This window comes from Salmo salar, chromosome 13, assembly GCF_965601325.2.
Source record: "Salmo salar chromosome 13, fSalSal1, whole genome shotgun sequence".
Taxonomy (NCBI): domain Eukaryota; kingdom Metazoa; phylum Chordata; class Actinopteri; order Salmoniformes; family Salmonidae; genus Salmo; species Salmo salar.
In genome coordinates, this window is record NC_138303.1 from 67232207 (window position 1) to 67259460 (window position 27254).

General features: G+C 42.8%; 1 protein-coding gene across 3 annotated transcripts in view; it reads left to right on the forward strand.

Moving 5' to 3' along the window:
* Window positions 1-26875, forward strand: part of LOC106567574 (ubiquitin carboxyl-terminal hydrolase 2) — a 51761-nt gene extending 24886 nt beyond the window's left edge. For 2 of the 3 annotated variants that reach the window (XM_014137047.3, XM_014137049.3), the window contains 11 exons: window positions 14467-14517; window positions 14635-14758; window positions 20690-20801; window positions 21040-21150; window positions 22302-22366; window positions 22452-22555; window positions 22713-22793; window positions 22894-22972; window positions 23686-23793; window positions 24164-24284; window positions 24445-26875. In XM_014137047.3, the coding sequence (XP_013992522.1) occupies window positions 14467-14517; window positions 14635-14758; window positions 20690-20801; window positions 21040-21150; window positions 22302-22366; window positions 22452-22555; window positions 22713-22793; window positions 22894-22972; window positions 23686-23793; window positions 24164-24284; window positions 24445-24535 (1047 nt within the window). In that variant the 3' untranslated portion in view covers window positions 24536-26875. Of the gene's footprint in view, window positions 1-7534; window positions 8137-14466; window positions 14518-14634; window positions 14759-20689; window positions 20802-21039; window positions 21151-22301; window positions 22367-22451; window positions 22556-22712; window positions 22794-22893; window positions 22973-23685; window positions 23794-24163; window positions 24285-24444 lie in introns of those variants that run through there. The other variant, XM_014137051.3, reaches the window with a different exon arrangement.
* The last annotated feature ends 379 nt before the right edge of the window (window positions 26876-27254 follow it).

Sequence of the window (27254 nt, forward strand, 5' to 3'; positions counted from 1 at the left end):
CATATCATACCAATTTGAGTGTCCTGGATGTTTGTTTACTATGTTACGTCTACCCCGAATCCATGTTGCAAAGAAGGAGAGAGGCCAGCTGAGAGCAGATGCATATTGTGCAAGAGAACAGTATAGAGACTATAAGTTAGAAGCTTATGCATATTAACCCATCATTCATTAGCTAAATATAAGGCTAATAGTGCATTAAATGTATTACCTGAAAGAGGTAGGCTAGGACATCGATATATGTTTCTTGAACAGGATTATCTATTTTGGATGCAATTTGTTATTACTGTAGCATAGACTATGCTGCAGCAAATGTACCTGTCACAAGGAAAAAAAGTTACCAGCTGGTGAGATGATACATGCATTGTGAACTGCGCTCCATACTGAGATGCGCTGTCTGTCCGATTTAATCTCGGTAACTAAATCTCCCACTATTAAAACCTATTCTGTGTTACACATCTCTGATGTACACAGATACCTACCTCACTGATAGGGTGATAGTGGAGTAAATTTATGGCATACATTGCATTTGGAAAATATATTTCCAGATTTTGTTAGGTTACAGCCTTATTTTAAAATGTATTAAATTGCCCCCCCCCCCCCACACACACAATACCCCATAATGACAAAGCAAAACCTTTAGACATTTTTGCAAATGTATAAAAATAATAAATAAACTGAAATTTTACATAAGTTATCAGACCCTTTACTCAGTACTTTGTTGAAGCACCTTTGGCAGCGATTACAGTCTTGAGTCTTTTTGGGTATGACGCTACAAGCTTGGCACACCTGTATTGATATATTGTCAAGAGGTGAGTGTAGCTGGTGCATCGAAGTCAGGCGCAGGAGAGCAGAGATGAGTGGACAAAGCACTTTACTAAGGCAATCATTTGCACAGAACGCAACTGCGTCACAAAACAAATGCCCAACGAACCAGTGAGGCAGCACAAAGTACAAAAACACAAGTACAAAGTACAGGCTGCCACAAAACACGGGTAATAAAATAAAACCGGCGCAAACCAGCCGGAAGCGTGCCAACCTCAACAATAAACAATTACACACACAGACATGGGGGGAACAGAGGGTTAAATACATGACATGTAATGAGGGAATGAATACCAGGTGTGTGGGAAAACAAGACAAAACAAATGGAAAATGAAAGGTGGATTGGCGATGGCTAGAAGACCGGTGACATCGACCGCCGAACAAAGAGAGGGACCGACTTCGGCGGAAGTCGTGACATATATGGCCAATATACCACGGCTAGGGGCTTTGTTCAGGTACTCCACGTTGCGTCGTGCTAAGAACAGCCCTTAGGCGGTGTGTTATAAGGCCCAAGAAGGTGTATTTGGCCAATAAACCACGGCTAATGGCTGTGCAGCCTTTTCACATTCAATCACTGTCACTCAATGGCAAGTGTAAGATACACTCAAGTGTTAAAGTATCTGCTTCCGTACTGTGCCTGCCAGGCTGTTGAGTTCGGACAGTACGTTATTGATGATGATAATATCTGATATTTCAATATCTAACCCCTATTACATACATATCTGGAGCAGGTGCTATATGTCATATTATGACCCTGCCCTCTAGACTGCTAGTAAACACAGTTTATCGTAGTTCTTATATTTAACGCTTGAGTGTATGGCTGGGCGATATATCGAAATAATGTTTAATGTGTTATTGTGCGGTATTTCAGATGCCTGTATTGCATGAATCGAGTTTTATTTTTACATTTACAAGCGTTTATGTACGCTTCTTCTCATGTTGTATTTTTGGTCTTGTCTCCTTCGCTCCTTCTGTGCTGTGTCAGAGAGGAAGAGGCGAAGCGAGAGGTTTTACTCTCGCCTAACTCTGTCCAACAACTCCCATTGTTAGGGTGGAGACATGAGCATCTCCCCATTATATACAGGTCTTGGTCCGTGTGCACCTTTCCATTAAAACCTGTTATGGCTAGGGGTTCCGCTAGCGGAACGTTTCGACAACATCCGGTAAATTTGCAGAGTGTGAAATTCCCAAAAAATTATTTGAAATATTTAACTTTCATACATTCACAAGTGCAATACACCAAATTAAAGCTTAACTTCTTGTTAATCTAGCCACCATGTCAGAGTTCAAAAATGCTTTACGGTGAGGGCAAACCATGCGATTATCTGAGGACAGCATCCCATCAAACAAACACATGACATTTATATTTCAACCCGCCAGGCGCGACACAAAACTCAGAAATAACTATATAATTCATGCCTTACCTTTGAAGAACTTCTTCTGTTGGCACTCCAATATGTCCCAGAAACATCACAAATGGTCCTTTTTGTTCGATTAATTCCGTCATTATATCTCCAAAATGTCCATTTTATTTGGCGCGTATGATTCAGAAAAACACCGGTGCCAACTCGCCCAACATGACTACAAAATATCTAAGTTACCTGTAAACTTGTTCCAAACATTTCAAACAACTTTCCTAATCCAACTTTAGGTTAAATAATCAATAAAATTTAAGACGGGATAAACTGTGTTCAATACCGGACGAAAACAAAGTGAAGCGCGATCCCGGTCACACGCACTAAAACATTAGAGTGCACTAGGCTGGACCCTCGTTCTGAATAGCCGTGCTTCTTCATTTCTCTAAAGAAAAACATCAACCAATTTCTAAAGACTGACATCTAGTGGAAGCAATAGGAACTGCAACCAAGTGCAACAAATCTAGGTTCCCATAGAAAACCAATTGAAAACACAGTGAACTAAAAAAAGAAAATCCTGGATGGTTTGTCCTCGGGGTTTCGCCTGCCAAATAAGTTCTGTTATACTCACAGACATTATTTTAACAGTTTTTGAAACTTTAGAGTGTTTTCTATCCAAATCTACCAATTATATTCATATCCTAGCTTCTGGGCCTGAGTAACAGGCAGTTTACTTTGGGCACGCTTTTCATCCAGACGTGAAAATACTGCCCCCTATCCCAAACAGGTTTTAACACACACACCAAGCCCCCCTCCTGCCACTCACAACAACCAAGATGAGAGATCACTTCTTCCTCTCTGACAAGCGGTTTCAACTCACTAATTGCATTTGAGATTTGGGACAAAATCAGTCATATGGACACATTGAGACTCAAATTGCGCGCAGACTAGAACCTACTAAAACGGGAGTATCAATGAACATTGATTCTGGAAAATAAATTAATGCTCATTTTATTGCATGTGACATTGAGATAAAACGGCCCGCTAGCAGAATTTTAGCCAAGTACTGAAAATATTTTTTCTAGTCTGTGTGTTAAAGCATAAAACACAATTATATAACGAAGTGGTTAGTCGTTCTCATTCTGAGAAATAAGGTTGGCCACTTGACATTTCAACATCTGAACAAAGTGGACAGGCTAGCATTCTGTTCAAACTGTTGCAGACGGACAGAAGGGCCTGTTTATAACAAGTCAACTGGTCTACCTTGTTAGCTACTAAATAGATCCAAATTGGCTAAAATGATTACAGAGCTGCCAACTCCCACGCATTGGCCGTGAGACACACGCTATTGACCCTCAAATGCCACACCTCTTATATATCACGCAACGAAAATTACTGCTTTTATTTTTCTAATGAGTACATTGTGTAGTGTGTTAACTTTCAACTGTGCTCCATATCGTTTTGACATCGTAGCATCTGCGACATCAATTTTACATCAAGAGCGGAACCTCGATCGTTTGCTTGTCACAGCACCGTGAACCGCGGCACATTGCAGCATATGATTGGTCTTGTTAAGTACCGGATCACGGGGTTGGATGCGCGTTTACAAAAAACGCCCCTCAAGATTAGAGTGGAGCTGAATGGAGAGAGAACGTTCTCCGTTGACTTTATATAACTGTAAAAAGAGCAGCACGGTAGCGCTGTTTTATGTACAATGTTGTCAACAAAATTAGGTTGCTGTTACTCCGGGTCCTATTGCAGAATGCAGCCATTTGACAGCATGTACATTTAATCCACACTTGCAGTCCCCTCGTTTGACGATTGGCAGGCTGTGACAGCTAAACGGCAGCAAACAGACCCACAGTATGTTGTAGCTGGGAAGTTTGCTAGGGTGACCTGATTTGTAACTGTGAACATAATTTTGTCAAAGTTATTGTGAACCCAAAAGTGTACGTTTGATTCTAGAGGGGAGATAATGAATATAAACACATTGGTTATGAGATTTTATTAGCAATGTACTTTATTTAGTCTGATCAATGGGACAATTCTTATTCTTAACAATGGGCTAAAATAAAGGGTAATTCATGTGCTTGTCAGCAAGAACACTAATGTTATTCCCCACACTGACATTATTGTATTCCGCTTCTTCCCAATTTTGCCACTGTAATCACATTTTTGAAATCTGATATGCCTACTCGTTGAAAATGAATTATATGAGGCTATGTATTTTGCAGCCATTCATGGGCAGTTTTGAATAAGTCCCTACATATTACGTCCTGCATATTAAATGCTCCAGACCTCAAATATATATTTTGACATTTTAGTATTGTGCACATACTAGGCAGAGATGGTAGGGGGACTCACAACTCATAAACTCATATTTTGTCTTTGTAGAGTAAGATTATGGCAAGAAACTTCAACTAGATGGCATAAACCACCTAAATATTGATATACATTAGATTTGTCTTCAAGGTTGGGTGATTTTGATAAATTAATTGTTATAACAAGAACATTTTCAAACACCCAGCACTTGGGAAACAGATCAGGGGTGGACAACCATTCTGGAGAGCAAGCAGGATTTTATTCCAGCCCTATTTTAAAGAGAGTTCACCAAAATGTGTGTCCTTACCTTGAAAGCAGTCTATGGACAAGGAGACGGCAATCTATGATTTGGTTACCGACTGCCATCAACCATTAATATTAGTATTTCCTGTGCGGAGTATTGGTGTAGTGCAGGTGTGTCAAACTCATTCCATGGAGGGCCTAGTGTCTGCAGGTTTTGGGTTTTCCCTTTTAATTAAGACCTAGACAACCAGGTGAGGGGAGTTCTTTACTAATTATTGACCTTAATTCATCAATCAAGTACAAGGGGGGAGCGAAAACCCACATACTCAGCCCTCTGTGGAATGAGTTTGACTCGTGGTGAAGTTCTTATTTACAATGACGGCCGAGGAACAGTGGGTTAACTGCCTTATTGAGGGGCAGAACAACAGATTTTTACGTTATCAGCTTGGGGATTCGATCTAGCAACCTTTCGGTTACTGGCCCAATGCTCTAACCACTGGGCTACCTGCTACAACTTTCCACCTGAGAATAGGGATCAATCCGTGCTTCCGACCTTCCCACTGTTTCTCCCATTTGCCTGTCTCCCCATCTAATTTCATTACAGTCTGAATAAAGTGTAAAATCACCTAAACAAATGTGTAAAAAATATTAGCATACTTTAAATTTCATCCCCCCCAAAATCTCAGAGTAACAAAGTTGTCCATTTTTTGTGTTCATTTAATATTAAAATAATTTTGTTGTTGTTCATTGAGTGACACATGCAACAATGTTGATCACAACTATGTTGTTTACACTTTGCTTCTTAATATAAATCCACAAGTGTTCTATAATTACACTATTAATTTGTGTTTCTTACATATGCAAACAGCTAGTTTGTCTTTTCTTAGAAAGTTTAGCTAAATAGTTTTAGCCTCTAATGCCAATCGCTAGTTAGCTAGCTAATAAATGTACGTAGTCAGAGCAAATGTAGCTAGCTAATACAGCCTGATACCAGTGATGGTGTAGGCCTAAATCAGCATGCTGTTTGTGCAACAGTATCTTCTAAATCAAAGAGGAATAGGTGAAGCATAAATATTTTGGCTGCATGAAGAAACATTTCATGTAGCCAAAGATTATAGGGTCCCCTAGGAAACGCTGACCAACACTTTGGTTCCTGCCCTGTCACAATAACTCCTTCCTGGCATTTTCATTCGTTGTCATGTCAAACAGCACTGTATTCAAAGTGCCCACAATTATTTATATTCTAACTATAGAATTAGAATAAACATATTTCCATGATTCCATGTAATGATATTTTGGCCATTTCCCCTGGTGTGCATTATGCATGGTTCTGGTCATTTAAAAAAAAAGAATGTTTTACAAAATGTCCATTTCAATAGACAGACTTGAATGCCAGATCAGTGATTATTTCAAAAAAGCAGATGTATCTATTTTTTATAAAATAATTAAATCATTAGTGGGTCTTATGGTTGTGGAAGGCTCATATTTAGCCTAGGTATAATTTCACAAACCCTGAATGTATTATATTATTGCTGACTATTTGCAATGCAGTGCATTTTACCTTTAATTGTACAAAAAGCTTATTTAAAGAACACTTAAATCGAGATATATATCGTGAATCGCACATAACTTTGAAAAAATCAAGATATGATTTTTAGACCATAACTCCCAACCTTACATGAGTGGCGTTTCATAAGAGGAATGCACTGATTCTCAGGGAACGGGTCACCACGCTGCTTACGTAATGATGCGGCGAAAAGCGACACTTTGCTTTCGTAAGATTAAGGAGCTGTGTTTGTTGGATTTCCTGTTTAGGTTTTGAAGGTGGATGTATTACTTTTTCTTAACACCCCCTCTACCTGGTATTATTCTGTGTACAGATTGAATGTGACTGTAGAGTGATGATGGGCCAATTAGGAAGAAAACGGTGAAGGGACTCCCTGGACTGGAAAGCTAATTTTCGTTTACGGTTGCAAAACCTTTTTTTGACTGTGTGCCCTAATGAGCACAACCCTGGTATGCCAAAAATCTGCTTGCATTAAAAACAATCTCTGATCCAGGGAAAATGTTTGATTGGGTAATGTGTTACATTGCTCTTACTGTACCCCAGGGTCGTATTCATTACTGTACACCGTTGCAACACGTTCTATAACGGAAAATAAAAACAAGCGTTTCTTATTGGTCAGATCTATGTAGGCCCTCCCTGTTTCGCGCTGTTTGCTGCTTAGTGAATGCAACCCAGTTTTGTCATTCATTCACAATATTATAGAGAAACGCATGGCAATGCTTGAGCTAGGACCAACTGTTGCTTTAGTTTGCTAAATTTGCAAGCAACAAACGTTGGACGTTATTGACTTTTGATTGACATAATGCCATAATGCTTGTCATACCATGTTATAGGTTTTACTAATGACATTACACTGATATTATGCATTATATTGTCAAGCTAAATTCACATGTCAAGGTGGATGAAGCCAATGTTGTAAGGCAAAGTGTAAAAATATATGGATAGATAAATGGATCTATATGTAGAGACCGACAGACGTAAAATTACTGTAAGTAGCTTTGGATAAAAGCGTCAGCTAAATTGCATATATTATTATACACGGACGGATATATCATGCATTTCCTCCACCCTCCTCTCAGTCCTCATCCGCTCCGCTTTCATCCTCCTCTGTGAATGGGGAGAAGGTCTCGTCCTCTGCTGTTTGACGTCTCGACAAGCATGAGATACTTCGTGACGTCTACCGAGTCCGAGGGGGCGTGTGCTGTGTAGTAAAACGAAAGGGCACTGCACACCGACTCTAGTTTATTGGTGGAACCATATAAAACCGAATCGGCCTCAGTCTGCAGCCAGTGATATTCCAGATTGAGTTTGGGGTCTAATGTTATTCTGGTAGGCAAAGTGCCCGTTGGGGCCTATATGTTACTGTTTATTTATAAATAAAGGCTAGTATATAGGCTGGACTACCTGGTCTATCGGGTTGTCTCACTTCTGACGGACTGCAAATCGCGACAATTGATCATCAACCCCTGTTTTATTTGATCATTAAAGTGTTTCGAGGGATTCGAATTGAACACCTTGTCCTCGATGAGAAGAACATTTTCCTTACCAAGTGCAACCACGTTACACAGGGACCAGCTACTGTTGCACCCGCGGAAGACAACTTTTCAGCATCGCCACCTCTAATTGATTGTATCGTCTGCTGTTTAGACCGTAGCCTACACCGCCATCATGCCTAGTATGCGACAGTCGTACACCGTCACCGTGCCCGAGGAGCCGCCGGTCACCGCATACCCCTTCCTAAAGACGGACCTGCGCAGGAAGAGTCCTCCAATGTCGCGCTCAATGTTGGTGTCCACATTTGTGGGTCTTCTTATTAATCAAGCCAAGGTGAGTGCGCCTATTCTGTATGCAAGCAAAGGCATATTCAGGTAGCCGGTGCCCAAACTGTGACTGAGCGAATATTGTCAGACGATTTTTGATATTAGGCTTATGGGCCTATTTCATATTTACATTTATCATCGGATAGATTTGTTTTAGTTACAGGCGACATTTCAATCAACAACATAAACCTCAGGAAAGGATCATGTTGGCAGCTGTAGTCTACGTACTTACATAATAATATCACTTACCCTGTCAGCAACAGATTAAATGTGTTATGAAATTGCTTTTAGAGCTTGAGCCCTTTAAACTACACTTTCCACGTTGGAACTTGGAATCTTAACGGGTCTGTGGCTTAGTTATTGATTTGCAAAAGTGAAGCAAGGCTAACTTAAATTCTGCACCTGTAGCTCGAATAGGCAAGCCTACATCCTCTCCAAAAAGTTACACGTTATTTTGACACCCGTGATGATATAAAATAAGAGTATTACACTTTTGTGTGGTGGAATGTTGTCATCCTACACAAGCCAATATAGGCTCAGGGTTGTTGCACTGACAACAAATGTGGATCCAAATATGGTATGACAGCATGCAATAGCTATTGTTTCAATCCAATAGGAATAGTTTCACATTATGTTCAAGTCATCGGGCATCTGAAAACAGTGCTCGAAACAGCTGCCTGCCTGTCAACTTACTATAACCTCCTGCAGTTGATTTGGCTACATAATCAGCAGTTCTTACAGAGCTCGGAGCATCCTCTGCACAAGCGTTTCTCAACCAGGACTCCCTGGGTTACTCTGGGAAGAGCATAATGAATGTACTTGGTGGTACAGTAACAGCAAAAGGTTGGGAACCACTGCTCTGAGCTGAGTAGGAGTGTGTGCACCGCTGGCCCGTAATGCACATAATATAGGCCTGCTTTCTTCCGTTCCAGCTGTTCTTTTCTGGCCCTGAATGTAGGCTACACTGTACAGTACAGAGAATTAGTGAAGAGACAAAATTCGTGCCTTTCCCTTCTGAACCTCCAATGCAACATGCATAGTCTACTGAAAGGAGAAGAATTAGGCCTAAAGACAAAAGATCATCTGATGCGGCACAGACTACATTAACACTACACAGTACTTTGAAGTCGTTCTTGAAATAATATGTATTTTTAAATAGCTTATATGTAAGCCTAAAGGCCTGTATAACATACCACACCATAGACAGGGGCCGTATGTATCAAGCGTCTGAGTACGATTTTGATTTAGGATTAGTTTTGCTTTTAAGATCATACGGAATAAGATTACATGGACATGGGGGAACTGATCCTAGATCAGCACTCCTACTCCGAGACCCTTTATGAAAATACCGGCTCATTAATCAATACATGAATAACCCTGAGGAAACGACAGGATGACCCCTAGTGGACAAACCAAAGGCTCACAATGCCCTATAGCACTGTCTATCATTCCTTCTATCAGTCAAGTTCTCAACACAAAACCTCGCAATGAAACACCAAACAAACCACCATTCATAACCTTTGCCCTCAGTGACTGCTGCTTAGCCCTTGAAAGTCAAACGTACCGCAGTATACACTTGACAAAGAACACTGTTTTACCTCACCGTGTTCCCTGGTTGATAGAAGAAAGTCCCATCAGCACTTGTGGGTGAAGATAACCTGATTTGCCTATTGTTACATAACTGCAACACACGTTAGGGTATCGAGAACACTGTTAACACCATTTGGCCTGCGTCACACTAACAATTGGGGGCGTGACGTTGTTTTACGACGTTGAACGAACACCAATAGATAAGGAATGTCAGCCTATGTCTCCAAGAATGTCTCGCCTTATCTCATGTACTGTACAGTATGCTGTGGGATGATTGGGTGCATGGGTTCTTAGAATGGGCTGAGGGCCTAAAGATATGGATGTCCTTTACGGGGACATCTAGAGAGCAGAATGTTCCTCAGTCAGCACCATCACAGTGACAGCCATCGCATAACCGTAATGCAACATTATTGCTGCTTTGACAACATTATCAATGGTTCTAATACGTTATCAATGTTTTATCCGCCACAGTTTTTAGTGTTATTGGTATGAGCAGTACAGTCAGCCTACGGTGTGGCTGCTGGGTGGTGCACCATATGCCAACTTTATATGGGTATGAGTGTGTATGAGAGAGCTATGAAGCGGGTTTTGTGTGTGTGCGTGCGTGTGTGCGCCCAGCCACAAGTTGTTTGGCTGTGACTAGTCCTGCAAAGCAAGGTTGGAGAACACAACGTTCTCCCCACTCTTACACTTTCAACCTCTGCCAACCAATGGAATGACTGCCTCCTCAGAACAGATGGGCCGTTAGCCAATCAGGGCCCTTATTGTTGGACCCCCCTCCATGTTCTGAGTGAGCCACATGCCAATAGAGCCCATTCTCTACAGGCCTCTCCTCAGTAATCACTGTAACAGTGTCCCTGGCTCTGGTGCTATTTCTACCCAGGGTGTGAGAAACTGACCTGTGCATGCGGCTCAAGCCATATGGTCCGTCTCAGCGCTAACGATGAAGAGTGGGCCCAGACACGCTCTCTGAAGGGCCATGTAAAGCAGCACTGTCTGTACTCCGTACTCACCAGCTCAATGAATTTGGCCTGTAGTCAGTGCCTGCACTGCTCTACCAGTGGAAAGTGAACTATGAGAAAGAAGTATGTGGAATTTGGTACCTGTATGGGTGTGAGAAGTGTCATTGCGGTGTTACATACTGTACGGTATGTGGAGTGGTTTGGGGTGGGACAGGAGATAGATACATGTGAGTCAGTAACTATCTGACTGCTGTTTCTACTTCATTCACGTGTGTGTGTGTGTGTGTGTGTGTGTGTGTGTCTATGGCGTGTGTGAATGTTCCTTTTAGGCCTGTGTGTGCCTGACTGTTTGTATTTATACTGTACCCACATGCACGTGTGATGCCACCCCAGTCCTGTCAGCTGTGGCGTCAGGCGGGTGCTGCCTGCCTCCCGTAGGTGTTTCATTCGTCAGCAGATGTACCGATGCACTTTCACCAAACCCTCCACTTCAATTTGGACTAGCCTAGCTAGAACACTAGAGGAATATGGAATATTAATATGGAACTTTCAAGAATGTCCAGTTCCCAGAAATGTCCCTCTAATACAGCAATGTGTATTACGGGGACACTGTATACAGTAGGTTACATGTAGCAGTTAGCTTGGAAAAGCAACATTATCCATTAAACCTGCTTAACCCAGAACTGGTGTAACCCAGTATTCAGGGAAGGCTACGTTACCACAGTATGGCTGATGGTGGGGGGTACATGTAGCTTACTACAAATGTGATATGTGGTTGTCTCAACTAGCTATCTTAAGATAAATGCACTAACTGTAAGTCGCTCGGATAAGAGTGTCAGCTAAATTATTAAAATGTTATGTTTCTGTCTAGCACTTTGTGACCTGCTGATGTAAAAAGGGATTTCTGAATACATTTGTTTGATTAATGTAATGTACAATTATATTAGAAGTCTATAGTTTATACAGTAAAGCAACTATATGCTTATGGCTTAACCCAGTATTCAAGGAAGACCTGGTCTGTCTAGTGGGTTCCTGTGAGGTTAGACTTTGTGCACGGGGGAATTGTCATGCTGAAACAGGAAAGGCCTTTCTCCAAACTTTTACTACAAAGCTGGAAGCACAGAATCATCTAGAATGTCATTGTATGCTGTAGCTTTAAGATTTCCCTTCACTGGAACTAAGGGGCCAAGCTCAAACCATGATAAACAGCTCCAGACCATTATTCCTCTTCCACCAAACTTTACAGTTGGCACTATGCATTTGGCCAGATGGCGTTCTCCTGACATCTGCCAAACCCAGATTCATCTGTCAGACTGCCAGCAGGTGAAGCGTGATTCATCACTCCAGAGAACGCGTTTCCACTGCTCCAGAGTCCAATGGCCGGGAGCTTTACACCACTCCAGTTGACGCTTGGTGATCTTAGGCTTGTGTGTGGCTGCTCGGCCATGGAAACCCATTTCATGAAGCTCCCAACGATGATACCCAGATGAAGACAGCTTTGCTGTCGAAACGTTGGTTATTAGGTTATTACATTTTTGCATCTGAGCTCTTAGAGTGTGCGGCTTTCCCTTATTTTCTAGTTTTCTACTCCTTTAGCCAGCACCTCGCCTTTATAGGTGTGCGTTTCTTTTTTCTAGATTATGAAGCTCCCAACGAACAGTTCTTGTGCTGACATTGCTTCCAGAGGCAGCTTTGAACTCAGTAGTGAGTGTTGCAACCGAGGACAGACAATTTTTCCGCGCTACGCGCTCAGCACTCGGCGGTCACGTTCTGTGAGCTTGTGTGGCCTACTACTTTGCGGCTGAGCCGTTGTTGCTCTTAGACGTTTCCACTTCACAAACAGCACTTACAGTTGACCGGGACAGCTTTAGCAGGGCAGAAATTTGACAAACTGACTTGTTGGAAAGGTGGCATCCTATGACGGTGCCACGTTGAAAGTCCCTGAGCTCTTCAATACGGGCCGTTCTACAGCCAATGTTTGTCTATGGAGATTGCATGGCGGTGTGCTAAATTGTTTACATGTGGCTGAAATAGCTGAATCCACTAATTTGAATGGGTGTCCACATACTTTAGGCCATGTAGTGTATGTGTGGTGACAGTATTGACACTTACATTGACACAAGCTAAGTCTATAGTCTTTCCGTAGACACCTGAAACCCCACCTCTTTAAGGAATACCTGGGATAGGCTAAAGTAATCCTTCTAACCCCCCAACCCCCCCCCCCCCAAAAAAAAAAGATATAGATGTACTATTGTAAAGTTGTTGTTCCACTGGATATCATAAGGTGAATGCACCAATTTGTAAGTCGCTCTGGATAAGAGCGTCTGCTAAATGACGTAAATGTAATGCAGTGTAGAATCTATGCTTATGCTTAACCCAGTATTCATATGAATGGATTGAATAGGGACAGTTAATTGCTGAATTACTTAATCATGTGTACAGTGGATCTCTCCGTACAGTAAATGTTAAATAATTGAGATCCATTCCATCAAAACCAACATAGTAGTTGTAGGGCTACTCACTCTCTTACCCATTACATTTTACATTTACATTTTAGTCATTTAGCAGACGCTCTTATCCAGAGCGACTTACAGTAGTGAATGCATACATTTCATTTCATACATTTTTTTTTTTTTTTTTTTTTTTTTTTTCCTACTGGCCCCCCGTGGTTACCCATGTGTAGCACATCGCCCTGCTATAAAGTTGTCACCTCAAGGGCGGCAGGTAGCCTAGTGGTTAGAGCGTTGGGCCAGTAACCGAAAGGTTGCTAGATCAAATCCCTGAGGTAAAAATCTGTCGTTCTGCCCCTGAACAAGGCAGCTAACCCACTGTTCCTAGGCCATCATTGTAAATAAGAATTTGTTCTTAACTGACTTGCCTAGTTTAAATAAAATAAATCCAAATAAAAAAGGGTCTGTGACATCACCATGCAATAGGAGCCTGTTGGTGGCTCTTTGTGGAATGGCGATGATTAGCAGAGCAGTGGCAGATTCCTCCAGTGACACTAAGTCATATGTGATTCGTGTGACACGGTGACAACCCGTGTGAGTGTATCACACAGCCCCGTGAGGCTCTCGCACAGATGCGGAATGCGCTATACGCTGCCGGAGGCTGTCATATGTTCAGTATGTCGACTAGTTTCATCCCAGCTCTATGTGCTTACACCGTAGTAATACCCCACCGTTACTATAGTAATACCATACCCTTCAGACAATGTTACACAACTCTAGTGAACATCCAACATGTCAGTGTACATTACTGTCATCAAAGGCCATACAGTTCACGCACTGTGTATAATTAAGCAATAAGGGTGTGGTATATGGCCAATATACCATGACTAAGGGCTGTTCTTACGCACAACGCAAAGTGGAGTGCCTGGATCCAGCCCTTAGCCGTGGTATATTGGCCATATACCACAAACCCCCGAGGTGCCTTATTGCTATTATAAACTGGGCACCAACGTAATTAGAGCAGTAAAAATAAATGTTTTCATGTACCACGGCTTTCAGCCAATCAGCATTCAGGGCTCGAACTACCCAGTTTATGATGTCCATGTTTTCACAACAGAGTCAAATACTTCGTGGGGGTAAATAGTAATACCACCAGTTTCTTTCAGTATTCACTGGATAGAGGGTTCTATTTCCTGACTCACAAGAGCAGGCTTAAACTGGTGACCTCGTGTTTGGTCCCATCTTCTTGTAAGTTGTCATGTACCATAGTGTGACTGAGTGAAGAAAGATTTCTGCTGTGCTCTAACCCGTGTCTCTCTTACTTTGCCTCAAAAGAACTCCAAGAGTCCTCAAGGCCTGGTGGGACTGAGAAACCTCGGCAACACAGTAAGTAAACCATTACTTAAATCACTAACACATGAGTCTGTTTTTACACTGTGTTTATGTCTGGTTTGTAGTGGATCTGATGTCGTCTATCCCCTCTCTCTCTCTGTCCTGGTGTAGTGTTTCATGAACTCAATCCTGCAGTGTCTGAGCAACACACCTGACCTGAGGGACTACTGTCTGAGGAACACGCACCGCACCGACCTCAACAACAACTGCAGGGCCAAGGCCGCTCTCATGGAGGGTAAGGCACACTACTGATCCAACAAGGAGCACTTTACTTAAGCCTTAGTGCAAAGTGCATTATTAGAATAACATTAGGACGTTACCAGCTGTCAAATTCTGAAAAGGTTGGAAGTGGGCCAGTGTGGACTATTTGGTAATAAAACATAATAATAATCCATTATTTCCCTTAGGACAAATCAAATCAAATCAAATCAAATTTATTTTTATATAGCCCTTCGTACATCAGCTGATATTCTCAAAGTGCTGTACAGAAACCCAGCCTAAAACCCCAAACAGCAAGCAAAGCATGTGAAAGAAGCACGGTGGCTAGGAAAAACTCCCTAGGAAAAACTCCCTAGAAAGGCCAAAAACCTAGGAAGAAACCTAGAGAGGAACCAGGCTATGAGGGGTGGCCAGTCCTCTTCTGGCTGTGCAGGGTGGATATTAAAACAGAACATGGTCAAAATGTTAAAATGTTAAAATGTTCATAAATGACCAGCATGGTCAAATAATAATAATCATAGTAGTTGTCGAGGGTGCAACAAGCACGTCCGGTGAACAGGTCAGGGTTCCATAGCCGCAGGCAGAACAGTTGAAACTGGAGCAGCAGCACGGCCAGGTGGACTGGGGACAGCAAGGAGTCATCATACCAGGTAGTCCTGAGGCATGGTCCTAGGGCTCAGGTCCTCCGAGAGAAAGACAGAAAGAGAGAAAGAGAGAATTAGAGAGAGCATATTTAAATACACACAGGACACCGGATAAGACAAGAGAAATACTCCAGATGTAACAGACTGACCCTAGCCCCCCGACACATAAACTACTGCAGCATAAATACTGGAGGCTGAGACAGGAGGGATCAGAAGACACTGTGGCCCCATCCGATGATACCCCCGGACAGGGCCAAACAGGCAGGATATAACCCCACCCACTTTGCCAAAGCACAGCCCCCACACCACTAGAGGGATGTCTCCAACCACCAACTTACCGTCCTAAGACAAGGCCGAGTATAGCCCACAACGATCTCCGCCATGGCACAACCCAAGGGGGGGGGGGGGGGGCGCCAACCCAGACAGGAAGACCACGTCAGTGACTCAACCCACTCAAGTGACGCACCCCTCCCATGGACGGCATGGAAGAACACCAGTAGGCCAGTGACTCAGCCTCTGTAAAAGGGTTAGAGGCAGAGAATCCCAGTGGAAAGAGGGGAACCGGCAAGGCAGAGACAGCAAGGGCGGTTCGTTGCTCCAGCCTTTCCGTTCACCTTCACACTCCTGGGCCAGACTATACTTAATCATAGGACCTACTGAAGAGATAAGTCTTCAGTAAAGACTTAAAGGTTGAGACTGAGTCTGCGTCTCTCACATTGGTAGGCAGACCATTCCATAAAAATGGAGCTCTATAGGAGAAAGCCCTACCTCCAGCCGTTTGCTTAGAAATTCTAGGGACAATTAGGAGGCCTGCGTCTTGTGACCGTAGCGTACGTGTAGGTATGTACGGCAGGACCAAATCGGAAAGATAGGTAGGAGCAAGCCCATGTAATGCTTTGTAGGTTAGCAGTAAAACCTTGAAATCAGCCCTTGCCTTAACAGGAAGCCAGTGTAGGGAGGCTAACACTGGAGTAATATGATCAAATTTTTTGGTTCTAGTCAGGATTCTAGCAGCCGTATTTAGCACTAACTGAAGTTTATTTAGTGCTTTATCCGGGTAGCCGGAAAGTAGAGCATTGCAGTAGTCCAGCCTAGAAGTAACAAAAGCATGGATTAATTTTTCTGCGTCATTTTTGGACAGAAAATTTCTGATTTTTGCAATGTTACGTAGATGGAAAAAAGCTGTCCTTGAAACAGTCTTGATATGTTCTTCAAAAGAGAGATCAGGGTCCAGAGTAACGCCGAGGTCCTTCACAGTTTTATTTGAGACGACTGTACAACCATCCAGATTAATTGTCAGATTCAACAGAAGATCTCTTTGTTTCTTGGGACCTAGAACAAGCATCTCTGTTTTGTCCGAGTTTAAAAGTAGAAAGTTTGCAGCCATCCACTTCTTTATGTCTGAAACACAGGCTTCTAGCGAGGGCAATTTTGGGGCTTCACCATGTTTCATTGAAATGTACAGCTGTGTGTCGTCTGCATAGCAGTGAAATTTAACATTATGTTTTCGAATGACATCCCCAAGAGGTAAAATATATAGTGAAAACAATAGTGGTCCTAAAACGGAACCTTGAGGAACACCGAAATTTACAATTGATTTGTCAGAGGACAAACCATTCACAGAGACAAACTGATATCTTTCCGACAGATAAGATCTAAACCAGGCCAGAACTTGTCCATGTAGACCAATTTGGGTTTCCAATCTCTCCAAAAGAATGTGGTGATCGATGGTATCAAAAGCGGCACTAAGATCTAGGAGCACGAGGACAGATGCAGAGCCTCGGTCTGACGTCATTAAAAGGTCATTTACCACCTTCACAAGTGCAGTCTCAGTGCTATGATGGGGTCTAAAACCAGACTGAAGCGTTTCGTATACATTGTTTGTCTTCAGGAAGGCAGTCAGTTGCTGTGCAACAGCTTTTTCTAAAATTTTGGAGAGGAATGGAAGATTCGATATAGGCCGATAGTTTTTTATAATTTCTGGATCAAGATTCGGCTTTTTCAAGAGAGGCTTTATTACTGCCACTTTTAGTGAGCTTGGTACACATCCGGTGGATAGAGAGCCGTTTATTATGTTCAACATAGGAGGGCCAAGCACAGGAAGCAGCTCTTTCAGTAGTTTAGTTGGAATAGGGTCCAGTATGCAGCTTGAGGGTTTGGAGGCCATGATTATTTTCATCATTGCGTCAAGAGATATAGTACTAAAACACTTTAGTATCTCCCTTGATCCTAGGTCCTGGCAGAGTTGTGCAGACTCAGGACAATGGAGCTTTGGAGGAATACCCAGATTTAAAGAGGAGTCTGTAATTTGCTTTCTAATGATCATGATCTTTTCCTCAAAGAAGTTCATAAATTTATTACTGCTGAAGTGAAAGCCATCCTCCATTTGCGAAGGCTGCTTTTTAGTTAGCTTTGCGACAGTATCAAAAAGAAATTTCGGATTGTTCTTATTTTCCTCAATTAAGTTGGAAAAATAGGATGATCGAGCAGCAGTAAGGGCTCTTCGATACTGCACGGTACTGTCTTTCCAAGCTAGTCGGAAGACTTCCAGTTTGGTGTGGCGCCATTTCCGTTCCAATTTTCTGGAAGCTTGCTTCAGAGCTCGTGTATTTTCTGTATACCAGGGAGCTAGTTTCTTATGACAGATGTTTTTAGTTTTTAGGGGTGCAACTGCATCTAGGGTATTGCGCAAGGTTAAATTGAGTTCCTCGGTTAGGTGGTTAACTGATTTTTGTCCTCTGACGTCCTTGGGTAGGCAGAGGCAGTCTGGAAGGGCATCAAGGAATCTTTGGGTTGTCTGAGAATTTATAGCACGACTTTTAATGCTCCTTGGTTGGGGTCTGAGCAGATTATTTGTTGCAATTGCAAACGTAATAAAATGGTGGTCCGATAGTCCAGGATTATGAGGAAAAACATTTAGATCCACAACATTTATTCCATGGGACAAAACTAGGTCCAGAGTATGACTGTGGCAGTGAGTAGGTCCAGAGACATGTTGGACAAAACCCACTGAGTCGATGATGGCTCCGAAAGCCTTTTGGAGTGGGTCTGTGGACTTTTCCATGTGAATGTTAAAGTCACCAAAAATTAGAATATTATCTGCTATGACTACAAGATCCGATAGGAATTCAGGGAACTCAGTGAGGAACACTGCATATGGCCCAGGAGGCCTATAAACAGTAGCTATAAAAAGTGAGTGAGTAGGCTGCATAGATTTCATGACTAGAAGCTCAAAAGACGAAAACGTCATTGTTGTTTTTTTTTTTGTAAATTGAAATTTGCTATCGTAAATGTTAGCAACACCTCCGCCTTTGCCGGATGCACGGGGGGTATGGTCACTAATGTAACCTGGGGGTGAGGCCTCATTTAACACAGTAAATTCATCAGGCTTAAGCCATGTTTCAGTCAGGCCAATCACATCAAGATTATTATCAGTGATTAGTTCATTGACTATAACTGCCTTGGAAGTGAGGGATCTAACATTAAGTAACCCAATTTTGAGATGTGAGGTATCACAATCTCTTTCAATAATGGCAGGAATGGAGGAGGTCTTTATACTAGTGAGATTGCTAAAGCGAACACCGCCATTTTTAATTTTGCCCAACCTAGATCGAGGCACAGACACGGTCTCAATGGGGGAAGCTGAGCTGACTACACTGACTGTGCTAGTGGCAGACTCCACTAAGCTGGCAGGCTGGCTAACAGCCTGCTGCCTGGCCTGCACCCTATTTCATTGTGGAGCTAGAGGAGTTAGAGCCCTGTCTATGTTCGTAGATAAGATGAGAGCACCCCTCCAGCTAGGATGGAGTCCGTCACTCCTCAACAGGCCAGGCTTGGTCCTGTTTGTGGGTGAGTCCCAGAAAGAGGGCCAATTATCTACAAATTCTATCTTTTGGGAGGGGCAGAAAACAGTTTTCAACCAGCGATTGAGTTGTGAGACTCTGCTGTAGAGCTCATCACTCCCCCTAACTGGGAGGGGGCCAGAGACAATTAATCGATGCCGACACATCTTTCTAGCTGATTTACACGCTGAAGCTATGTTGCGCTTGGTGACCTCTGACTGTTTCATCCTAACATCGTTGGTGCCGACGTGGATAACAATATCTCTATACTCTCTACACTCGCCAGTTTTAGCTTTAGCCAGCACCGTCTTTAGATTAGCCTTAACGTCGGTAGCCCTGCCCCCTGGTAAACAGTGTATGATCGCTGGATGATTAGTTTTAAGTCTAATACTGCGGGTAATGGAGTCGCCAATGACTAGGGTTTTCAATTTGTCAGAGCTAATGGTGGGAGCCGTCGGCGTCTCAGACCCCACAACGGGAGGAGTAGAGACCAGAGAAGTCTCGGCCTCCGACTCCGACTCGCTTAATGGGGAGAACCGGTTGAAAGTTTCTGTCGGCTGAATAAGCGACACCGGTTGAGCATTCCTACAGCGTTTCCCTCCAGAAGCCATGAGAAAGATGTCCGGCTGCGGGGACCGTGCGAGGGGGTTTATACTAACGTTACTATCTGTACTTACTGGCGGCACAGACGCTGTTTCATCCTTTCCTACACTGAAATTACCCTTGCCTAACGATCGCGTCTGAAGCTGGGCTTGCAGCACAGCTATCCTTGCCGTAAGGCGATCGTTCTCCTGTATATTATAAATACAACGACTGCAATTAGAAGGCATCATGTTAATGTTACTTAGCTTCGGCTGTTTGAAGTCCTGACGAACCATGTCCAGATAAAACCTCCGGGGATGAATGAAAAAAGTTGAGTGAGGAAAAAAGTTGAGTGAGGGAAAAAGTAAAAATATACGGTAATGAAAAAGTAAAAAACCGTCAGGTATCAAAGTAAGATCGGCAACAAAAACGCACAGCAGCGTAAACAAGTCTGCAAGTTGTGACCGGAAACAGGAAGTTAGACAACATTGTGTAAAGAAGCACTAACCATGATTATGCAGCATAATTATCATCCTAAGAATATTTCCAGAACCACCTGGGGACACTATAATACTGACCTCTAATATGTAACATAACCTCTATGCTTAATACTTGGACAGATTGTGTCGTAAATTGATTTGAAATTTATATTTAACTCACACACACACACACACGGTTTGGAAATGATTAACATTTGAACAGTAGCTAAGGTCTGTCTGCTACCTGATTGTTATTCTTCACATGGCTCCTCTCCCCTGCAATGTGACCTCTGCTTCACAGTACAAGGGCTCTAAAAGTGGTCTCATTTTCTTTCCCCTGTCTCTCTCTCACTCCGTCTCCCCGTCTCTTTCTCTCTCTCTCTCTCTCTCTCACACACAGAGTTTGCCAAACTCACTCAGACCCTATGGACATCAGTCAGCAGCGAGGCCATCAGTCCCTCAGACTTCAAGACCCAGATCCAGAGATACGCGCCCAAATTTGTGGGATACAAGTAGGTTAATTCAGAAAAGGGCTGTGGTCTGTTCTAGTAATTATATTTCTATGGTCATACGTGTGCCGTGAGAAAGCGAGTTCATAAATTAGTGTTAGCTATTAAAAACGGCATCTCGCTCTCTCTCCCTTTCCCAGTGAGGCATTAATGTCTGTTAATATCTTTCATTTTCATTTCTTATTTTGTGGTTGAAAAAAAAGAAAGCTTTTGAAATGAAATGTCTTTCTCTCTCCTCTAGTCAGCAGGACGCTCAGGAGTTCCTGCGTTTCCTATTGGACGGCCTCCACAACGAGGTCAACAGGGTCACAGTGCGGCCCAGGCTCCCGGCCGAGGACATTGACCACCTCTCGTAAGTCTCACCTCCTGTAGCACCAACCCAGGAGCTTGTTCAGTAGTTTTAACCGTTTTGAAAAGGAAAAGGAAAATCAGCGTTTCTTAGTGGACAAGTCTGTCCATTTTCTTCTGTTTGGTGCCTACCCACTGGGCACAGACATTAATTCAACGTCTATTCCAAGTTGGTTCTACGTCATTTCATTAAAATGACGTGGAAACAATGTTGATTCAACCAGTGTGTGCCCAGTAGATAATGAACCTGACCTGTTCTCCTAGGATTAGACATGCCTAGACATGCCTAGACATAACTGCCTGAATATCATGAGGCAACTGCCTTTGTAATGAGTCATGTTTTATTGGTTAAAGATATTCTCCGGTACTTTTGTATACATTTTAGCCAGTAGTTCTGAAAGTAGCGCACGAGCCAAAAGTGGTCCCTGAAAATTGTACACTACTTCACAAATGTGTGGATAAGTGCACCACGTCATTGCTCTCTCTCTCCTCTACTGTGTGCATCTTGCTAGCTCTCACTCAAATGGTGAGAGGCTGTAACTAGAATTGCTAGGGGGCTGGCCCACGTGGGGGAAAATGGCATAGGACAGCTTCCAGAAAACAGTTGCTTTCAAACTAGGTATTTCGTGGCTAATTGAAATAAGTCAGTAATTCTGTTAACAGATTATGCATGCATGAACTACACATTGCCACATACAGCCCAAAGCTGCAGGTTTCAAAAATACTTACTAGTCAGCAAAGTACCAGAGCATGTTATGCTCTGCCACACGGGGCGGCAGCGTAGCCAGGTGGTTAGAGCGTTGGACTAGTAACCGAAAGGTTGCAGGATCGAATCCCCGAGCTGACAAGGTACAAAATCTGTCGTTCTGCCACTGAACAAGGCAGTTAACCCACTGTTCCTAGGCTGTCATTGAAAATAAGAATTTGTTCTTAACTGACTAGCTTAGTTAAATAAAGGTGCCTCTCGGTCCCATGACGGTTGTTTGACCGTAAACTGACCTGGGATCTGTATTAGAGAGGAATGTGTCTGTTCTACAGGACAGCTTGTTTAACATAACTGACCCAGGATCTATGTTAGAGAGGAGTGTGTCTGTTCTAGAGGACAACTTGTTTGACACTAATCTCACCTGGGATCTGTGTTTGTCTCCTCCACAGTGACAATGAGAAAGGGAAGAAAATGTGGAACAAATACCTAGAGAGAGAGGACAGCAAAGTGGTCGGTGAGTGACTGAGAAAAAGTGTGTGTATTACAAGTGTGTGTGATGTCCAATGTGTATAATCGTGTGTCTGTTTCTCTCTGTGTAGATCTGTTTGTTGGCCAGCTGAAGAGCTCTCTGACCTGCAGTGAATGTGGTTACTGCTCCACAGTGTTCGATCCATTCTGGGACTTGTCACTACCCATCGCTAAGGTCAGTGTACACAGACATGCAAGCAGGCATGGACACAGGCACAGACGCGTGCACACACACACACACACACCACACACACACACACACACACACACACACACACACACACAAAGAAACAGTGAAAGCTGTGTCTGACTGAGGGTGTTTGCGTCTGCAGAAAGGTTCAGGGGAAGTGAGTCTGACAGACTGCATGCGATTCTTCACCAAAGAAGATGTACTGGATGGAGATGAAAAACCGGTAAGGGACTACTGCGCTTGGTGTGTGTGTGTGTGAGTGAGTGTGTGAGACTGAGTTTCTACATGTAATGACCAAACCCTCTCTTCCGCTCCTCCTTCAGACATGCTGCAGGTGTAAAGCCAGAAGGAAATGCACTAAGAAGTTCACCATCCAGAAGTTCCCCCAGATCCTTGTGCTTCGTATCCTTTCTACTACATCATATTGGCCTCCCCAACATTGGTTCCCCCAACAATTAAGTTACTCTCAACCTTTCTAATTAACTAATTCTAGGAACTTTGCAGCCAAAATCATTGTAATGCTATGTTTCAAACAGTGTATTGAATGTGTATGGTTCTGGGGTTAACCCAGTAGCCAGCTGAGCTATGAAAGCTCAATGCTACTTCAATATCTATATATGCTACTATGCTATCAATAGCTGTCTGTTCTACCATGCTATCAATTTCTATCAATATCTATATATGCTACTATGCTATCAATAGCTGTCTGTTCTACCATGCTATCAATTTCTATCAATATCTATAGATGCTACTATGCTATCAATAGCTGTCTGTTCTACCATGCTATCAATTTCTATCAATATCTATAGATGCTACTATGCTATCAATAGCTGTCTATTCTACCATGCTATCAATATCTATAGATGCTACTATGCTATCAATAGCTGTCTATTCTACCATGCTATCAATATCTATAGATGCTACTATGCTATCAATAGCTGTCTATTCTACCATGCTATCAATATCTATAGATGCTACTATGCTATCAAAAGCTGTCTATTCTATCAATTGCTATCAATATCTATAGATGCTACTATGCTATCAATAGCTACTGTATCTATGCTACTATGCTCGAGCTGTACATGTGCTTGTCCTTGACGGAGCCTGTCTCCCAGACCTCAAGCGCTTCTCAGAGAACCGCGTCCGAACCAGTAAACTCTCTACCTATGTCAACTTCCCCCTCAAAGAGCTGGACATGAGGGAATTTGCCTCCGAAAACAGCAGTAAGTAGTCCCACACACACACACACACACACACACACACACACACACACACACACACACACACCAACAACAAGATCTGTAAATAGCCTACCACTCTGTCTCCAGCTACTTTTATATTTTTAGAATTGCTCGACTGACTAGATCAACTGGCTTCATTGAACTCAGGACACACAGTACACACACCCACGCACACACAGTTCAAATGACTTGCTTTATAGTCTATAGGTATGGCATCCTCTTTCTAAATCAGGCTTAACAGGCATTGTCTTTCAATAATGATAGGGTGTCTGTTGAAACTGAATGAAGGCCTCAGTGATGTCAATGACATAACACTAATCTCTGTCTCTGTGTGTGGTGTGTGTGTGTGTAGTGAATGCAGTGTATAATCTCTATGCGGTGTCCAACCACTCTGGGAACACGCTGGGTGGCCACTACACAGCCTACTGCAGGAACCCAGCCCTGGGGGAGTGGTACAGCTACAATGACTCCAGGTATGTAATGACGCCATGATGTCCCCTCCACCCTATATTACGAATCAGAGTCAATAGCTTTGTTTTCGGTGTGTTTGTGCCTGTATCTATCTATATTTCTATATCTCTGTGTCTATAACAATGCTCTAACACACACTTGTTCTCGGCGTCCTCCCTACAGGGTGAGCCCCATGTCATCCAGCCAGGTCCGCAGCAGTGATGCCTATGTGCTCTTCTACGAGCTGGCCTCCTCCTCTCATTCACGCCTGTGAAGCTACATGTCATGGACATATAGGCTACGTAAAGCCTGGCAGCCTGGTCATATGGATAATATATGGACTACATAGATCTACACAGCACCTGGATCCTATGCAACGAGCCTAAAAGGCCTGTGTCTGGTCTGATAGTTGATTTTTGAGCCTTGCTCTGTATATATGTATACAGTAGCCCTTGGCACCATGGATTCAGCTACAACACATAAGCTGCACTGCCAGGATACAGATATTGAGTTGAGGTTCAACCATAGCAGTTCTCCCGGGGACGTTGGGAAGAGTGGGTGTGTGCGTGTGCAGTCGCCATGCCGACGGTGAAAATATATATATTTTTTATGCACTACAACGAGGTCTCTAAGACCCTAAGCCGGAGTTTCGTCATTCACTTCAAGGCCACCACTGAGACATGAAAGCCTATCACGTGACCTTCCGTTCTGTAAATTATTCTATTTAAACAAATTTCACCATATTTGTGACTTTAGAGATGGATGGATGACTCTCTAGCACCATCTGGCGTAGAATGAGGTCAGTGTTTGTCAATGCGTGTATGAACAGTTGTAAAAGGCTTAGACATAACTTGGAATTACTTCAAACAGTATTTGACCTGGGTTCCTATACTATTTGAAACTCTTTCAAATACTTTGAGCTTTTGCTTAAGCCTGCCTGGGGTGCCAGGTTTGCAGGGTTTGCAGAGCACGTTTGGGACTGTTCCATTGCAACAGGAGAGCTTAATCAAGCACAGCTAAAGTATTTGTAATGATTTTAAATAGTATCTGGACCCAGGGTCATATTTATTAGTGTAAATAATAAAGCTGGGTTTTTTTCTACAAAAACTAGAGTTTGTTATTGGACAAATTCAGCTAATCCCTAACCCATTTGGTCTGTATTCGTGCGTTTGGTGTCTACAACCCTGATCTGTTCAAAACAAGGACTCACAATTGTGTAATTTTCTATCTAATATTCAAACACCTGTACAGTAAATGGCTTTGATTAAGAGTAATCTTCTCCACCTGTGCCAACTATGAACTCCTAAAGGCACAGTTCAGAGAAATTACATGTTTAGATATTTATTCCCTTATCTTGAAAGCAGTTTATTGATAAACAGGGACTACAATCCACACTTTGTTCAACTAGTCTCTGCTAACAAATGCTAATATTATTATTAGCATATTATTAGCATTTTTTTAATCAGAAACCAATGTAGGTTAATCTTCTCCATTAAGCATGTTTTAAATATCATGTCCAAATGATCTCTATAAATGGATTTTGTTGCCCAGTTAACCATGACTTTAAACAATTCAGAGTATTAAGGCACCATTCCTAGATGCAGAAAACAACACAACGGCAGCCCGTCACTTGGTTTGCTAGAGCTAAGCTAAGAGATGGGGTTGGGGGGGAAGTGTTACCACTTTCCATTATGGAGATGGGAATGTCTAATTAATTGCATTTTTCAGCAAAATTAGATGACAATAATTCATTTGGATGTCTTAATTTTACACTGTGTGCACCTGCCCCCCTAAATGTCTAAATGCCCAAGGCCTGTATTGATAAAATGTCTCACGGTAGGATTGCTGATCTAAGACTAGGTCCCACCTGTCCATAAAATCTTATTCATTGTGATATTATAAAGCAAAAAACTGATCCTAGACCAGAACTCCTACTCTGAAACTATTTGTGAATACGGGCCATGAGGTCAACATGAGAAGTGATGTTGGTTCAGTACTGATCCACTGGGGGGTGGTGTCTCCTCTAACATACTCCCATGGGAGATTTTGTGTGTGTGTGTGTGTGTGTGTGTGTGAGTCCAAGGTTATTCAAGTCTAAATCCTCTCAGTAGCAGCCAGCAGCTTGGCCCAAACACAGTGGATAGTTGTTGTTTTGCGTGGGGCTAATGTGGAGGTAACCTGCCTGCTGCCTTTCTTTGTGCTCTCTTTCTACCTCTCTCTTTCTGTCTCTACTCTGTCTCTCTCTACTCTCCCTCTCAACTCTGTCTCTCTTTCTCTTCTCTCTCCCTTCTCCGCCTGCCTCTACATCTAGGTCAGAGTCACCCCATTTCTCTCCTCAGTGACCTCTGGCTGGAGACTAATCCTTATGTCACTGATCTTGTTAATGTGGGTATTAAAGAGAGAGAGAGAGAGTGAGTGAGTGTGTGTGGGTGCATGTACATGTGTGTGTGTGCATATTCAAGCTTGTGTAAGTGGGTATTTATTTATTTGTTATTTTTACTTTTATTTATAGAGGATGGGTCACCATTGAGACCAGGGTCTTATCTGCAAGGGAGCTCTGTGAAAAGGAAACATACAGTAAATACAACAAAATAAATCAAAAACACAACTCTCACATACAGTATTACCTCCCTTATACTCTAAACTGTCCAATGGAGACCAGCGAGCCTAATTTCAAGGTGTGCTGAAGGCTATCCCATGAGCTGGGGGCATAAAAACTAAAAGCATTTTTACCCAGGTCAGTGGAGACCCGCAGGACCTCCAGAACCAGCCAGTCTAGAGAGTGGGTCTTAAAATGTCTGGATCTCCAGTTTATACATGAGCTGAGGTAGTGGGGGAGTTTCTGAAGAACCTCTTTACAAAAAGTAACCAATGCTGGGCCCTTCTGGTAGTCAGAGACTCCCAGCCAACATAACTATACAAAATGCAGTGATGTGCACGAAAATCGTTCCCAGTGATAAAACGCAGTGCTGAACGATAGACTGAATCTAAAG